The 18,074-nt window shown below is 39.4% G+C and overlaps 1 protein-coding gene across 8 annotated transcripts in view; it reads left to right on the forward strand.

Moving 5' to 3' along the window:
- The window catches only part of TUB (TUB bipartite transcription factor), a 134,198-nt gene that overhangs the window by 91,134 nt on the left and 24,990 nt on the right, over positions 1-18,074 (forward strand). For all 8 annotated transcript variants that reach the window (XM_064425422.1, XM_064425424.1, XM_064425417.1 and 5 more), the window contains exons 2-3: positions 6,863-6,914; positions 8,253-8,415. In XM_064425422.1, the coding sequence (XP_064281492.1) occupies positions 6,863-6,914; positions 8,253-8,415 (215 nt within the window). The remainder of the gene's footprint in view (positions 1-6,862; positions 6,915-8,252; positions 8,416-18,074) is intronic.

The following is an 18,074-nucleotide window of genomic DNA, read 5'->3' on the forward strand; positions in this document are numbered from 1 at the left end:
GGTTTCAAACATGGCTTTCTCCTATGGAGAGTAGTTCTTCATTCTCTCAGTGCCAGCCTTTCCCTTCTGCACCCAGGCTGTGTGGCTGGAGCACTTGCTAGTGAAGGCTGAGTCAAAGTTGTCACTGAGTACCTCAGCTCTCTCCGTGTCCCAGGTAACCAGGTCTCCTGTTTCCTCTGGAGAGGGCACATGTTTTCCCTGGTCTTCCTTTACTCAGGAATATACTTACAGAAGCTTGTGTTGCTGTCCTTGACATCTCTGGCCAGATTTAATTCTATCAGGGCTTTAGCTGTCCCAACCTGATCTCTGGCAATTGTGTGGCCATGCTGAGGATTTGGCTGGAGTTAATCTTAACAGTTATCTGCATGGAATTAAGAAAAAAAATATGAATGTGTTCCTTTTGTTACATTGCCCTCAGTTAATCTGCAGAACTGTTGCCAGACATAATGAGTGTCATAAATCTTAATGTACAAAGGACATTTAGATAAACCTTACTGGAGCAAATAGTACCAACAACCTTTCAGGAAGGTCTCATTAATTTGCTGATTTTTAAACTAGTTTGCCATCCAGGATTTGAGAAGAAAATAAAGCATTTGGTTCTGTAATTATTTGTGCAACTGCAAATGCAGTCTGCTATCAACCATCTGCCCTGCAGGCATTACTTTCAGTGCCATTTGGATCATCAGCACAGTGTATGATCCTCTGCATCTTCTGTTGTGTGGCTGGCTTGGTGCTGATACTTCTCTTACAAATATCTGTTTCATATTTCTGCCTTTTTTCCTTATCCTTTTCCTTTATTATTTTCAGTCTTTTTAAGGGTCTTCTGCACAGGCAGAAGAGGTGATGCTGTACTCCTGGACTGGCATGCTTTTATTTATTATGTGAGAGTCACAGTGAAATACTTTATTCCTCTGAATCTTCACTTAAAGAATTGCAATTTCCATTTCTGTAGGAGTTCCTGGTGCCTGTACTTTCCTGGTCAGTTCAGTGGTGACTGAAAGGTGGCCTGTAAGGGTAGGTGGTTGCCCTCTCTGCCCTCTGAACATGGCATGGGAGAAATCCAAGTGCTGCTGTTGCTGATCTTTGCAGTAGAAGGGCAAAATAATATTCCATGTCCTTGAGTTCTCCTCAATATCCAGACTTCTGCTGGCTTAGGTGGCCCAGGCAAGCAGTCACTCATTTTGCTGTAAAGAGAGGACTGGACTGCAGGTTTTACTCTAAATCAGATGACTGAGCAGCTGCTTTAGGGTCAGAAAGCCTTGGTGATTCCTAGCATGAGGAGAGCCCTTTCAGAGTGCTTTGTCTCATTTATAAGTCTTTGATTAGCCTATGTGCCTGATACAATAATATTCTCCCAAGTGTGCTCAGTTTGTGGGGCAGCAGACCTTGTTTTATGTGGGGACATGCAGGTGTCGGGGTTTGCAGGTGTTGGCATTTCTGGCGACTTCACTGCTTGGTGAAGTCGCCGGAAATGCCAACACCTGCAAAACACTGGTGAAATTGGTTGAATTTCACTTGTTTGAAGAACCTAAATGAGTGCCACTCCCTCTGGAGCATAACTTCAGCCTGCAGGTCCCTAACCCTGTTAGTGGGCTTTTACAGTAGCATTTCATCAGTGCTGCAGGAAAGCTTGTTCTTAAGGACTTAACAGTAATATTACTGAGAGCAGTTGGGCTTTATGGAACTGCAGAGATTAAGAGAAGTGTAATTGGGTGAATATGACAGATGGTATCCAGTCAGCCAAGTGCTATCTCTTTACAGGAATTTTATTTCCTGTGTTTTTGGAGACTGTAATGTTCAAATGGCACATTACACCCATTCTTGTTCTTTTGAGTCTGTTTTGCTCTTAAGGATCCCATAACCTGTTTGTCTTGACACAGCAACATAGCAGCTTTCTTCACAGCAGGAGTGCGTGGAAAAGATCTGAGTGATCTTGAAGATTAGTCTGGTGTGGTGTATTTTTTCCTTTCTATCTGGTTTAATCATCCATTGTTTTTTGAATTGTAGCTGACAATATGGCAGAAAAAACTCAAGATGACAATACCCCCTCTAATTTTCCTTTTGCTTTTGGTCAGTGTTCTAAATGGGAGGAACAATTTCTTATCAAATTCCTCATCTTTTATAATGTGAACTGTTTGTTTCAAGAATTTTCTCTGCCTATGTATATTCATTTTGCTTATGCAGAGGTCCCTGATTTCACACAGCTTTTTTTGGGTGCTGCTGTTAGTAATACATTATAAAGAGACAAAAAGAGAAAATGCAAAGGTGACGCCTCTTAAAATGTGTTTAACTTTAGTGGTGGTATGAGTCTGCTTGTTTGACCAGCTGTATGTTTTGATGTAGTTGGTGCTGGACTGCAGAGATGTGCTAGGTGATACTTGGGACCTTTGTCCTGGTAAAAAAAGTTATTTTCATGGAAAATATTCCCTAATAAAGCAGTCTGAGGAAGGAACAAAAGCATTGCCTTGTTCGTCAGGCAGAAGCAATAGAACTGTTTTACTGTGGCAGACTTTTTCTTTAAAAAAACCCCTTAAATAAAATCAGTGACTACATGCCTCTTGGACATTCTAATTAGAAACATTTCTTCTTAATTGTTTTTTCTTGCAATGGCTGCTTGAAATACAAGCAGTTTGCATTTTCAAAGAGCAAAGACGAAGTACTTGCTGTGAAAAGTGTTGTTTGAATTAAGTCTTTTCAGATTTTACTTTAACTGAAATCACCCTATGTGGAATTACAGTAAAAATGTAGCAAGATGTTGACTTACAGAATCTTCTGCCTTCATCTCAGCAGTAAAGTGTGGAGCTTTCTGTAATCATGAAGTTCCATCCTTAAAACCTGATTGGTCTTGGTTTGTCGCTAAATGTTTTTTAAGGAACAGAGATTATTAAAAACTTAGAATACTAAAATTCTTTCACATGTTTTCATCTTTGTTATGACATGCATTATTTTAGTAAGCCTGGCTTGCTATAAATTGAATTCAATGTTGAAACTGTTTCTGCAAAATAGATTTTGTGTCTTAAAAGGGTGGTATGAAAAAATAATACTTGGACTAAAATGTGATTTTACTTTTAATGTTTTTCCCTTTAAAAAACAGGAGTTGAATGTTTGACTCAAAAGCCATTATTGAAATTTGAAAATAATACTATCTAAAGATAATACTTAAATCTCTGTGGGTCTGGGTCCAGGAAACTGATAGGAATCTTTATAATAGGTAGCTATAGGCTTGACTTCTTAAACCCAGCATTAGTAACTTCTAAATGGGTGGATTGTTCAAGTTCTGTATAGAAGGATGGGGTTTTTTTCCTGAATCTGCTAGGAAATATATCCAAGCTCTGATTTTTCAGCTGAATTTGGACTAGACTATTACTGCAGAGCTGAAAGGCTGTTTACAATATTATGTATAGTGTAAAATTGCTTTTTGTTTTAAGTGGGTCAGAGCCATAGCCAAGATGCCAGGCAGATGCATGGTCCTTGATCTAATAGGAATAAAAATTAATCTTACTGGATCTTCAGGATATTTCAGTGTGCTGAGCAGATTGCTAATATGTATGCATGCTCTTCAATAATTCAATTTTCATGAATTATAAAGTTATATTTCTCTATTAAATTTGACTGAGTTTCATGCTGCTCCTGGGATTTTCTAGCATCACATCAAACATGTCGGCAGAATTGTTCTAACAGCCTCTCTCTCTCTCTCTCTCTCTCTCTCTCTGAGATTATTTCCTGCCATCTTTGAGTCACAGTTTTTCTGCTGTACTGGGCCTTTAGTTTCTGGCCATCCCAGTTATTTGCACCAGAGTGCAACAAAAAAACCGGGCAGGACAGGCTGTGTCCTCACCATGTGCATAACCCTTCCAGAGGGATGAGCAACTGATTCCTGCTCTTTTGAAAGACCAGGAAGGGAAAAGGCTGTGCTTCTGGTCACACACTTTCGTGTTTTCCAAAGAAATAAAAGGCAGAAATCCAGAGCTGGATTTCAGCTCTTGGACCCTGGAGCATCTGACAGAATGCCAGGTGCTGTGGTGAGATGATCTGCTAAATCTTTCTGCAAGAACTCACTGAAGTGTGAGAAAAAGGGTCAGTGGCACTTACACACTTCATCTCAGAGTCCTCTGCAGATGTTTTTCAAGGGAGCAAGAGCGAGGGCCTGATGGAATTGCTATGGAAACAGAGCAGAGCTTATATTATTTATTTATTTACTTACTTATTTATGCGTGCATATATTTAAACCCTGACTTCCCTTAATGGCATATCTTGGAAGTCACCCAGTTTCAGGAGACTTTGTTCATTGGAAATTGGGGAATGTGAAATGTTGGCTGCTGGTCAGCAACTCCAAGGTCCAGCAGTTCTGCAGAAAACACTGACAAAGTGCAGCCTGAAAGTGGAGCGCTCTGTTGTTGTAGCAGAATATACAGACTAAATTGAACCCCTTTTGTATTTGGAGTTGCATAAGTGTTATTAGACATCAAGAAAGGACAGAACTGCAGCTTTCCAGTGATACTGGAACTCAGTAACTGTTAAAATAGATAGAGTTGGTGGTAAAAAGGCCTTTTTTAACATTATCCTGTGAAGGATTCAGAAGAGTGGTGGGGGCAAGGCATTCGCATACCAGTCCAGCATCCTGGAGGGAGAGAGGATTGTTGAAGCAACCATATTCTACTGAATCTTGGTGTCGGTGAAGAAAGCAGGAGTAAAATTTTATTTGTTGAATGTTAAAAGCAAGGCTTGTCATTTATGCATGCCTAAAAAAGGTTGTGGAAAACTACTCAGAACTTTATAAAATATGAAGTGGGATAAGGAAGGAGCTGGAAGCTCCAGCTGATGATGTTTTCAAGGTATGCTGCTTTTGGTCTCAGCTTTGATTGCATATATTCAGAAGCTTTAAAAGAAAGGTCTTGCAGAAAGAAGGGCAATGCAGAGAGGTGTTTTAATATTGCAACACCCATAGTTTTTGGATGGAGTTTTATTTTTTTTTGGCAGTCCTTTGGTGTATCTGATAGCTGCTTTGGATTCCTGGAATGCTGAATGCAAATCACACCATTCTCTCACTGGCGTTTGTTGTTTGGTGTTATTTAAACTGCCATGTTTACCATGCTACAGCTGGCCATTAAGAGATGTACAGGAGCTGTGCCTGAACCTGAATTTGCCTTGTTGTGGCTTCCCATCAGGCACAGGACATTTTCCTGCCCCCTTGATCCATGCAGTGTGTCCTGCCAGGACATGGATGCTGGGATGGTGTATGCATTGCTGCCTCTGCAGTTCTTGGGGTCTCTGTTAGCATCATTGCATGGTTTTGGCTTTTTTTCAAGCATTGTCTGAAATGAGGAGGATTTATTCAGGCCATTGAGCCTGAAACTTTACACTTAGGCATCTTTTACTCAATTATTTGGCTGAAAATCTCCATCAGGGTAGTTCTACTTTCTGGCAGTGCAGCTAATACTGCTACAGCCATAGTGAAACACTCTTCTGCAAACCTGGGATTGTATACCATGGAGGAATGTGTGTCTTCCTTTTATAACTTCTGTAATTTATAAAATGAAGAATGCTTGGTGTAAAGCAGAACATTTTTATGAGTGTGAGGGGTTTTTTTTAAAATATTTTTTGTGGACTATGGGTAATGCATTACTTCTACAAGAGATGGTCATTTCATACCTGAGTTAGTTGAACAGCACAGTTTCAATCTGTGGAGCACCAGCCTTTTGTAGCATAGAACCTAAGAAAAATTGTAAAAGGCCGATTCCACCAGAAATGCTTAATTATAGGTCTTTGATATTGCTGGCATTGGAAAGGGAGCATTCTGGATGCCTTCATTAGCTGTTCTGTCTAATTCTACTACAATGCTACTGTCTCCTGAAGGCTGTGAAATAATACATGAGATTCACATTTTTTACGCAATTTCCATTACAATACTGTTGGTTTGTATGTAGGTCAGAATCCAGGTTTGTTTGTCCTGGATTTTTTTTTTCTCTCTTTGATTGTTAAGAGTGATATAAGAGAAGGGGCTTACATTTTATAAAAGTGTATTGTAGGAGAAAATGAATTTTCCTTGTAAGAGGCTATTGTTTTTTTCTATAGTACTATTTTCCTTGTAGATGACCTATTACTGTTTAAAAGATTCAATTATCTATGTTCAATGTTTAACTATAGTGTTCTTACAATAGAGACCTTTGTTCTCCAGAAAAATAAAGCCTAGTCAGTAGTATGCTAAAACACTTTGCAAAAATAGCTTTTTGATTTCAATGCCAGTCTTTAATATCTAATTAATGAAAGTTATTGAATGCACAGGAGCTAATCTCCCAACAAGGAACAATTAGCAGAGAGAAATATGGCACTGAGCAATGTTGTTCATCTTTCCTACCTTTAAACGTTGAAGTGTGTGGCACTAAGTGTGACTTCTCAGGAATAAATATCCAGGAATATTCAAGAATAAATTATAGTTTTCAGTGTGAAAAATATTAATTTTCTTGCCATAATTTTAAATACTGCTGAGTTGCTAAGCAGTTCACTTACACTCCTCCCTTTTTCTAGGCTTTATATGCACATTTTCAATTTCAGTGCTCTATGCATTGATGTTTTACATTAGAAGAGAGTGGAAAAGAAACCAAGCTGTAGACAGTGGATTTTGCATTTCTTTTTGAGCTGTCTGATTATATATTTTTGTTGAAGTGTGGGTGAGCCAGAGTTTTGCAATTTTTTGTGGACTGCATTCACATCCTCTGAAGCCAAGTTTTTTCAGTTAGGGCAGGCGCACTTCCATGGAACATAGTGGGAGTTTTGTATGGATAACTCCTGTGAGAGTTTCCTCCAGTGGTGTTTTAGGTGTTGTTTTGAGTGATAAATTTGTTCCAATTTGTCTTTGCAGTGTTCTGGATGATGAGGGGAGCAGCCTGCGTCAGCAGAAGCTTGACAGACAGGTAAGATTTTGGAGGAGGACCTTGTTGCTCCCTAAAGCCTGAATCCTGGAGTAATGAAAACACTGATAATTGATAGAAAATTGCATCCTCTGATTGGGGGATGCAAAAGAGAGATCTGTGGAGGCTGAAGTTAACTTACAAGTCTAACTTCCATTAAAATTTGTCTTCTGACTGTGGTTTGAGTGATTCCCACTGCCTTGGACTTGTTTTAAGCAGTTGTACAGTGTATTTGTTACCCCACTGATGGACCAGTCACACCAGCCAGCAGAGGTTAACCACAAAGTTTGTATTCAGTGGATTTAGCTCTTGTGGCTGTAACTTAGTGGCGCTGCGTGCTATATTGCCTATTTTCTGACTGCATTCTTACATGACTTGTACAATGGAGTCAGAACATGAAATCTGAGGCAATTGTGTCATCAAGTTTTAATGGGAGTTGAGGTTTCTGATTTTACTTTGATTTCTGTGGTCCCCTTCTCAAAAAACGTTGTCATTTTTATAGTTAAACCTTGTGAGTTTAATTTTATCCTTTTCTATTGCCGCAATTTCATCAGCTTGCATGTCTACCAGTATCTAATTTTCAAATTCAAGTACTATTTATGCCATAATCCTGTACTTAATTCTGATTATGGTGGAGTCGTGTTGAGGTGTTAACACAACTTAGGGAGCTGAAAGAGTTCACTCTCCATTTTTATTCCTCAGTTTTATTGTATATCCTTCCTAGAAACTAAAATATCACTGAACAGAAGCAAGGAAAAGGTAAGGCAATAGATAAGTTAACAGTTCAGTTCTCTGAGGTTGTGGAAGAGGGCTCAAATAAGGTCCCTATGGTGCTACTGGATGCCAAAGGTTTTGGTTTTCAGCAGGTCTAGCTGAGAGACTTAAGTGTTTAATTAAAGTTCATCTGTTATAGCTGTTAAATTAGGCTTGTGCCCAGTATTATCACTCGATTCTAGTTTGCAATTACCTGCTTTTAATTTACAGAAACTGGAATTGGCATCTCTGCCTCGTGCCCTTGCTTACCCTCCCATTGCTTCACAGCCAGTATTCTCACACTGTTGTTTTCCCAAGGGTTATTTCCAAGCAAGCTCTGACAGCTGGTGGGCTGCTCAGAAAGATGTATTTTAATTATTTGCTGTTTTCAGCAGAAGGTGTTTCAGCAGTGGGCTGGTTGTGGTGGTTTTTTGGAAAGGTTTCCTGTAACCCAACGTCCCAATCTCCCGCCTGCCAACTGCTGCCGCCGTAGAGCCGGGGAAGGGGTAAAGCTGACCATTGTTTTCCATCCTAGGTTGCTGCTGTTTGGAGTGCAGTAACAGATGCTTTTCTCTGTCTTTTCTCCAGAGAGCACTGCTGGAACAGAAGCAGAAAAAGAAGCGCCAGGAGCCACTGATGGTTCAGTCCAACGTCGACAGCCGGGCAAGGACGCGCAGGACAAAACATTCGGAGGAGCAGGCCCCGCTGGTTGAATCCTATCTCAACAGCAACAGCAGCACCATATATCATGGTACAGAATGCCACCTGCTGCAGATGTATCTGCTGGGAGTCCTGGTGTGGTGCTCATTTTATGCTCAGGAGGACAAAGGCTCTTGTTTTGCATGTTTTAGTGAATCATTGATATCCTTCACTTGTGTTTAGGGATAAAACCATCAGAATTTGCAATTGTAGCCTAACAGGAGGGAGCAAGGTACCTAACTGCCATTTCAGTGCTGAACTGGGAAAGAGACAGCTTGTCCCTTCTGCCATGGCTATTTAAGTGTCTTCAGCCTTGGTTCCTACTAAGTAAAGCTGATGGGTTCCACACTGAATATTCCTCTGCATGTAATTTTGCTTAAACCTGATAGAGGTAATGATAAATTTGAAACCTGTTAACTAAGTTCAGCTAGGACTGAATGTAGTAATTTCAAAGATTCTGTGTTTCTGCAAAGTCTGTTAAAACAGGTAGAGAAGAACATTTCAAACTCGTCTCCACTTTCTCATTAAAGACTACAAGATCCAGTGACAGAGTCACTTCATGGGTCACACCCACAGGGGAAAAAAGTTATAATGCCATTTCTTTTCAAAGACCTTAATAATCTGAAATAAATCCTAAGGAAACCAGGCATTATTTAGTTCTGTCCTCATATTACCCATGCTTTTTGGCCCTCTAAAATGGTATGTGTGTACTTTTCCTCAGGATTTCCTAATCCATAATCATTAAGTTGAATGTAATTAATAAGGGATTCATAATCTTCAATAGCAAAAGGCTTCTTTCCCTGACTATTGATGAGTTTGTGGAACAGGAGCTGAATCAATATCAACTGATATTGATTGGGAATGCAGTTGGCAGCTTTCTGGTTGGGAATGGTGTTAAGTGGCAGAGTACTTAGGTTTTGTGGTTTACATATTAAATTTTAAGATGCCTTTGTGAATCTAACTCTTAAAAAAAAAATAAAAAAAAACAACCAGTATTCTACTCTTATACAAACAAAAACTTGACCCAGCATTCAATTCCAATTTCTGTCAGTTTTACTCCACGTGCTGGACTTTTTGTCTCCCTGTTATTTTCACTTGGTGGTCTTATTTTTCCACAAGAATAAGGTGGGTATTTAGTGGACTAACAAATTCTGCTCTGAGAAGTGCAGGTTTCAGAGTCTTTCCTCCTGGTTAGCTATTGGTGGAAATTTTTAGCTGATTACACCTGCAGAATTTACTGTTAGAATCAGGAAATTGCATTGTTTAAATGTTGAGGTTTGATAATAATGGCCCTTTTTAATCTTGTTTCTGCAAGCAAATAGGATACCATAAGTGGTTTCAGATAGAGAATTATTTTTTTAACGTAGTATTATTTTATTTATTTTTTATAATAAATATATATTAAAAATTAGTGATATTTCTCTTTACTGTCTGTTTCTCAGGGTCTGGGATGTAATTTTTTAAGATTAAACTGAATTGCTTTCCAGTCTAAACCAAAAAATTTGATTTAGTACAAACATTTAGTTTGTTTAATTTTTAATCAGACAAAATAGAATTTTTCTCTTTTTCCTCATGCACTCAAGGGTTTATGAAAGGTACAGAGCTGTTCTAAGAAATAATATCTTACAGCAGAGAGAAGGTGCTGTTTACTAAACCCGCTGTATTGTCAGTTGATCAAGGTTTTAATTCTCACAAATCCGAGAAAAAGACATTATCATCCCATAATTGTTAAGAAATTTCATATATGCCTAACTGAGCTAAACTGTACATCAATTTACACCAGAGTGGACTTTCTCATTATAAGTGAGATTAACTGTGCTCTTAAGGTAGAAGTGACCCTTCCTGTCATATTATACCACACCATTCACTGGAATACTTAGGATTTATTCTCCCTAAATCAGTTTGTTCTAAATTTGTCTCTCAAACCCTTTTAATGTTTCACAAGGTTTCAGAGAAGCAAAGAAATATAATGTTTCTCATATTCAACACGACATTTGTTAATCCCTTGGGACAGCTCTCCTTGCAATAAACCATGCAGTTTGCAAGAGCCAGCTTAGAAGAATTTAATTACCTAGCAGGGTGTTTTATTGCCTTGTAAAATCCTTTGTTAGGCACGTTGCTTTTGAAAACATTACAAGAACTCTCGAAGTGTCCTTTTTTGGTGTGGCCTTCTCTGGGAATGTGCTTAAAGTCTTCAGTTCCCCAGTTTGCGGGGTACATTTCTGGGAGTTTGATGACCATTTTTAACTGTGGCATTGAGCTTCAGGGCTTGCTTTTTTTTTTCCCCTTCAATGAAAACATTTGTATGTGGCAGTATCGGATGCATGAGACAGCTGGGCTGTTTCTAAAGAACTATTCTGCTCTTTTCCGTTCATTTGTTGCTGTTATGGGCATGCTGATTCCAAGCTGAGAATGGCTCTTTGATGGGACTTGATGCTCTACTGAATGAACTACACTGCTTGGATGAGCATGTTTGTGAAATCAATTCCTGTGCTAGCAAATGCTACAGAAAGAACACTTCTTTCCACCTATCATCCTGCCCTGCTCTCTCTTTTAGCTTGTGCTCATTCTGCGTAGGACAAAAGTACTTGTTGATTTCAACAAATAATTGGATGCCTGTGTGGAGATATCTCTATGGTACTTTGAGCAAAGTAGGTCAGAGATAGCATCTCAGCAATTCTCAGATGCTGGGCTTTCTGTGCTGGGAAATTCTCCTTCATACACTGCCACTGCTTATTCTGATGCCATTATCTGTGCTGGGAAATTCTCCTTCATACACTGCCACTGCTTATTCTGATGCCATTATCTGTGCTGGGAAATTCTCCTTCATACACTGCCACTGCTTATTCTGATGCCATTATCTGTGCTGCAATGGTTCCCTCATGGGTAACTCCACTCTGCAGTAAAAACTCATTTAATTCCAGAATAATTATCGGAGCTTGGAGTAGAAAAATCAGTCATTCTTGTTCTGGAATAGAGCATCAGCCTGGTGAGCTACTTGGGGGTAGGTAGAGTAGAACGCTGTATTTTGCTAGTTAAGCTAATTGTGTATTGCCAGAAATGCCATAATTTTTTTTCTTAGATGACTTCAAGGCAGAGAAATGACACATTGGTAGGACAAAATGGTATTTATGTTCCCTGCCAAGGGTTGCTAGCAATTCCTCTGGGTACCATGAGATTTTGAAGGAGATGTGTGCTGTTCCAGTGAGAAAGTGGCTCTGCAGAATCCACCATGCACGAGTCTCCACACAGAACATCTCTTCTCATTTGTCCCATGTTTCACCTACAGATGGAAGTCGTCAGCTACTGTGCCTTGTAAATGACTTACATGTAGTGTATCTTTTTAAAACACTTACACAGTGTATCTTTTTTTTTTGTTATTGGCATAATGCGTAATTGACTAATAACAACAAAAGTTACCTGCAGGAACTGACATGAATTAGGCTGAAAAGACCAACATGAGATAAAAACTCCTTGGCACTCAGGCCTATAAGGGGTTAGCTTGAGCTGGAGTCCCAGCCAGTGGTAACAGTCTGCAGCACCTGTAGGCAGAGTTAGGCCCTACATTTATCTGCCTGCCATTTCAAGGAATAGGTATCCTTCCACTGATTTCCTTGATGGTGTTCCATGGCTCTAGTTTGTACTATTTACAATAAAGCCTCTCTCACTCTCAGTACCAAATGCAGCTCAATTGTTATTTCATCATTGTAAACAGCCACGTAAGAACCAATAACAACTTTTTATAGTGCTATTAAATTTAAATTCTAAATAAAAGACAACAAAGGCATTCTTTAACCAGAAGAAATGTAATCCTTCTTTGTAGGAGATATCACTTACATTGTCTTTTCCTCATGTGTTCTGGTTTATTTTCAATTCAGTGTCCTTCATAAGGACATATTGCTATATGTTTGTTTAGTTTCTTTAAAATTTTACTTGCTGTCACAATTACATCTGCTTGCTTGTTTTCTTGTATTTCTACTCAACTTATTTTGTGAAGTTTCTTGAAAACCTGAACAAACACTTTAGCGTGATTTGACATTGCAACATTCTGCTACAAATACAGTTCTTTTCAATCTGGATTGCAAATACTGAGCATTCCTGGAGCCAAATAGCATGCAGAGATACACTAATTACTGCAACAATTTAATTACATTATTTAATTACATTTAATGCAAATGCTGAAAGCCCATTTTTACAGAGATTTTACTTCTGTGAAAATGGTGAATTTCCACTGGGGACTGATTTTTCTTTTCACAGCACTGAGGAAGGCAGAGATTTGAATGGGTGCCAAATATGCTTTCATTAATATTGCCATACTTTGCAGCTGTGGTGTTTTTATATAAGACTTGAAATTAAAAATGTTTTCAATTAGATACTCGCAGAGTAATTTTCATTGCAACTTCCAATTTAGCGATTTAGATTAACCATGTGTTAAAAGGCAGAATGACTTTTTTACTTTTCTCCTCTGACATTTGGCAGCACGTCTAGGTGTAATGGCTGTGGGGTGTGTTAAGCAGACCTCTGATGACAATTCATAGCTTTGGATTGTTAAATTTGACGTGTCATTCTGCTATTTACCATGAATGATGAGATAGAGTTTTCTGATGGGTATCCTTACCTGTCACTTTTAAATGATCACATCAGTTAACTATTAATTTAAAAAATCATATATTTGCCTGCTCATCAGAAGAGTGTCTCTCCATCCCTGTTTTCCACTGACCTTGGAATGAGTAGGTATTAGTTTATTTTTTTGAAGAGAGCAAGGAATGTTCTTTACAAAGGGCTGTTAACACTGAGAGATCAGGCAGCACTCCAAACATCATGTGAGCAAAATACTTAACTTCCAATAAGCAGATATTATGAAATCTTTATTTCAGCTGCAGTCTCTTCACCTTAATCTTTAAAGCATCTGTTTCGTTTGTCAGCAGTCCTTACTGCACCATTGCACTTCCAAAATAAACAAATTAATCCAGCAGCAAGGAGCAGAGGGCAGTGGGTAGCAAGTGTTCCACAAGTCTTTTTGTTGTTCTTGGTATGGAACTATTTGAGAGGAAAGTTTAGAGGAAATGGTTTGAGAAACTCCCTTTTCTTTCCTTTAAGTCCCACTTGCAGTATATTTACTTTCAGCTACTGCTTGATATTTAGCTGTTTTCTGTCCTGGGCAGTATCTCAGGAGCCAGGAGGTGAGGCTGCCTCCAGCACAGGAAATGCCCTGGCAGGCAGAGTCCCATCCCAAAGGCTGCAAACAGGGCAGGCAGAGCTGCCAACAGCATTCCCTGCAGTCCCAGACATGGCAAGGGATGAACCAGGGCCCTGCAGGGAACCAGTCAGGGTGGAAAAGAGATGCTGCAGTGCACATATCTCTGTTGGGCAGACGAGCTGCCTGCAGTGCCAGGATGCTCCCAGCAGACAGGCTGGGAAGCAGCACCTCCAGCACAGCCCTGGGCTCAGCTGGAACAAAGCCCATGGGCAGGGTGTGGGTGGAACCCCCCAGGGAGGCTCTCAGGGCAATTAAAGCCTAGTCGTGCCCTCAAGGCTCCAGTATCACAAAGTAATTATGTAATTTATCACCGTCTTTCATCTTCCTGGCATAGGTTTTTCATAGGTCATTTTAGCTTTCCTTATTAGTTGTCTGCTTTCCTAAAGTCTAGTTCATTGCTATCAACTCTCCACATGGTTCCTTTACTTTCCTCCTCCCCAGGATTAGACAGCAGGTACATGGGGGTTTAGATGAATCTTTTATTTAATTCCTTCCCTTGTTCTCTCTGAGGAACTCTTCCACCAATGAGCTTTTAATAACATCCTTAAGCAGCACCAAGTTCCCAGGTACATTGGTTCCTTTTTTTGGAGCACTAAAAAACCCATCCCATTTCACTTCTGAGTATTTTCAGGTTTGCAACATCAGTCTGGTCATCACATCACTGTTAGAGGCATAAACTGCAAGTAGCCTTAGGGAATTTATTGGCAATAAGGTTTTGGGAATCTGGACTCTGACTGTAAGTTACTGGCTGAAGGAGTAATGCCTTTGATTGTGAGCATTTTGAGGCAGGAATCAAATCTTTGCATGTGATTAACCAGTAACTAACACACCAAAATCCTTGTCCTTCTTCAGATCCTTATATTTAACTATTTGTGTGGTCTATGTAAAATTTAAAGAAATATTTATTTGCACTGTAAAATATCATGGGTTTACCCATCTTCAGAATATTTCTGATAGACTCCAGTGTCTTTTAAATGATTGCAGAAATACTAGATCAGTTCAAAACCTAAGTTGGTTAAATAAACTAAGAATGAACAACAGCCCAAATAAACAGCTAGACTGACTAAGGCTAGAACTTCACAAAGAAAAGCAACAAGCCATTCTTACAGTGAAACACAAGATCTTCTCAGGCAACAGTAAGAAAAGGACATCCAATTCACACTGAGTTGTTAAGGTACACCCTGATTGAACTGTAGCTGATCTTCCTTTGCATGGTACTCTTTCTGGGTTTCACTTTTATTGTTGAGAGGTTGTTGGTAAGTAGAATGAATATTTGCCTTATACTTCCCTCACATACCTCATTGTCTGGTTCAGCCTCTTCCTACTTAAAGTGTTTTCCAGACAGACTGCGCAATTTTAGAATTGGTTTTTCTTTTTGTGATTTTTTATTTACTTCATTCTTCGCATAATGTACTGATCAAAAGCACCCTTTTTTAGCACATGGCATTTTTATGTGCTAGAGATTGGTAAGTTATGATTCATAGATTTTTTTTTCCTTCTCTAAGGTCATAAGAGTGTACAAGCACTCACATCAAGAAATATGGTCATACAAATGGCAAAAAGAAATCTGCATTTTCATTCATGCTACTTTGAAACTTATTTCCTGTGTAAACTTCTCTTCATAAAGGCCAGATGGAAAGACATGTTTTACATTTTCATGTATTTTCATTTTTTATATTCACTCCTATAAATATGTGAGGGTAATTTACAGAGTTGAAAAAGAACTTGAGTTATCTGCATCATAGTTTACACACATGCTTACAAACTGCATCCTTTTATCTGGCTGTGCATTGTAGCTTTATCCCCGTAACCTGGAGTGTTGTCCACCACAGAACTGGCTCATGGAGAGGTTTCTTTTTCCCCCTTTTCTGAATTAGGCCATTGATGGTGCAGGACAAAGCTGGGACACTGCCCTTGTCTGCCTTGACAAAGCCCTTCCATACTCACCTGTATTGTGTTAACAACTGTTTGCTGTTTGTTCATCTTTCTTTTCATCTCAGATTCTGAATTAATATTGCAATCTGTGCTCCTTTCTGTCTCCAGAAAAATACTTTTTTAAATATTCTATTGAGGTTAATAGTCAGTACTTGATTTAATGAACATGGATGAATAATACTGAAATTAAAGTCATGTAGTTGTTTTATTTGTATGGTTGACATTTATCTCAAACCCATTTTTTTACAATTTATTAAGTTCAAGCTAAAGTGAAATACCAAGTCTGAGAGTCCAGTGGATTTTTCTGTTTGGAATGCTGACTCACTACAGTATTTGTTCCTCCATTTTTCTCTTGTCTGAATGCAAATTCTAGTGCAAACAAATAATTCTTATGGAAAAGGAAAATGTCTGGGTTTTTTTCAGTGACAATGTTAATCTGTGGTGGGCATATGAAGTATCAGGATAGATTTTCAAATCTAGTCTCCTGCTGTTTAAGATGATGTCAGTAGGGATTTTTGAAGCTGCCTAAATGGATAGCTGCACTGAAATCAATGCATTTTTGAGTGACAGTCTCTGAAATTTCATCCCCATATAGCTGCATTTAAGGTTCTTAATTTATTATCCTCTGGTGCTGCCTATCACTGTTTTTAACTTTTTGATGTCCAGCAAAGCATGTAATCATAATGTTGTATCAATGAATATTATTTAGGGAGCCAGTTTATCTCATTTTCCTTATTCAGGCTTTCTTGCAGGGAACTGTAAATTGTTTTATGGGCTATCTAGAGCCTGTGGAGAATGTAGGCTAGAGTTAACCTGAAGGTTTCCATCCTGCTGAGAAGGGAAATTCTTGTCAGTCTGTTAGATAATGATCCAAAGATGCAGCAGAGGGCAGAGGGGAAGACATTTGATCCCCTGACAACGGGGCTGGGGATAAACACTGCCTCTCTGACTTGCTCCATCTCCACAAAGGCAGCCTGGAAAGAATGCTGGTTGGAGAAGTTGAAAGCTGCACATGCTAATGACCAGCTGCAGAGTGAGTACACAGGGCTTAGAAATGGTCCTCCTTCCGACTCTCCGGGGCAGGAGAAAGCACTGAAAACAGAAAACAGGATTTTTTACTTTGCTCCACATCCAAGCCTGCTGGACCAACTGAGCAGGGGAGGCTCACAGACCTGTCCCTTTGGGTTTGCAGGCTGCAAGGATCCAAATCCTGGCTGGCCTGTTGACAGGAGCTTGCCTAAATGCAAGGATATGCCCTGAACTGAATTTGTACAGAAAGCAAACTTTCTGTGGTATCTGCAGACTACACTAGGGAAAACAAGAGTGAGTGGGTGAACCTTAGCTGAGGTCTGTTATTTGCCAAATAGCTAAAAGCTAAGAACGAGATGGTTTTGTGGTGGAGATGGCATGTTGGGTTTAAATTTGGATTTATTATAGAGGTAGTACTTTAAATGTAATGGCAATACTCAGAAATGTATCCTTTAGAATCAGGACATTCTGTGCCAATTCCTTTCATGAGCCCAGGCACAGTATCATTACCTTCATGATTTGAATCTTATTTTGCAGCCTCCATCGCTTGTGTCTGAAAGGCCCATTTACCACAGACAGCAGCCAAGGTCTCAGAACGGCTACTGGGCTGAAATCCTGTTCTCTGCCTCACAGAATAAAGCATGGAAATATTCTCTTCTCTGTCCTTTGGAGCTCCCTCACTGAGCTTATAATCAGATACCTCTTGCTCGAAGTTTTGAGGCAAAAGTAACTCTTTACTTGTAAGATGAAAGAATGGCTGACAAGATAGAGAAGATAAGTCTTGAACTTTGAAATTAATAATGTCAGAAAGTTTCATCCTTTGCTGATTGATCATTGCTTTGGACCAAATAAATGATGCTTCTGAGTGAATGAATACAGCCAGATTTAAAATGATTTAGAGAACTGCCTGGCTATTTATTATGGGTTATTTGTAAAGTACTGAATTTAATTATAACATGGATTATCATCTTCAAAACAGCTAAAAGAACACAGCCTAGTTTTTAAAGAGAGACTGAGGTGCAAATATAGCATAGGTGCTGGGTTGGCAGATCACCCCTATTTAAAGACTGTGGGGAGCTGACTCAGGTTCCCTGCATAGTCTGAGGCTGCCATGCCCACGGAGGTAGGACCTAGTGTACTGTGTCTTTTATGTGCCATCTTCCCTGTGCACTCGCTCCTTTGATTTTGTCCTACTCATTTCCAGTGCTCCTTTCCACTCAGCAAAGGGATTGCAGTCCTGTGATTAGTGTTTGACAAAGGCAGACATGAAGAACTGGGTAGTGACAGGCTGTTTCTTTGGATTTCAAGTCTCTCCTGTAATAATTTAATGTATATTCTCTGTGGAAGGGAACCCTTCCTCTGCACAATGAGAAAAGGAGTGTGTGTTTGAGTGCCTCAGGTGCCTGCTGTGTTGTGAATGCAATGCTACTCATAACAGATTGCAGTGCTGGGGAGGGTAGCAGCGGGTTTGGGAGCTGCAGTCTACA

This window comes from Passer domesticus, chromosome 6 (assembly GCF_036417665.1).
Source record: "Passer domesticus isolate bPasDom1 chromosome 6, bPasDom1.hap1, whole genome shotgun sequence".
NCBI lineage: Eukaryota > Metazoa > Chordata > Aves > Passeriformes > Passeridae > Passer > Passer domesticus.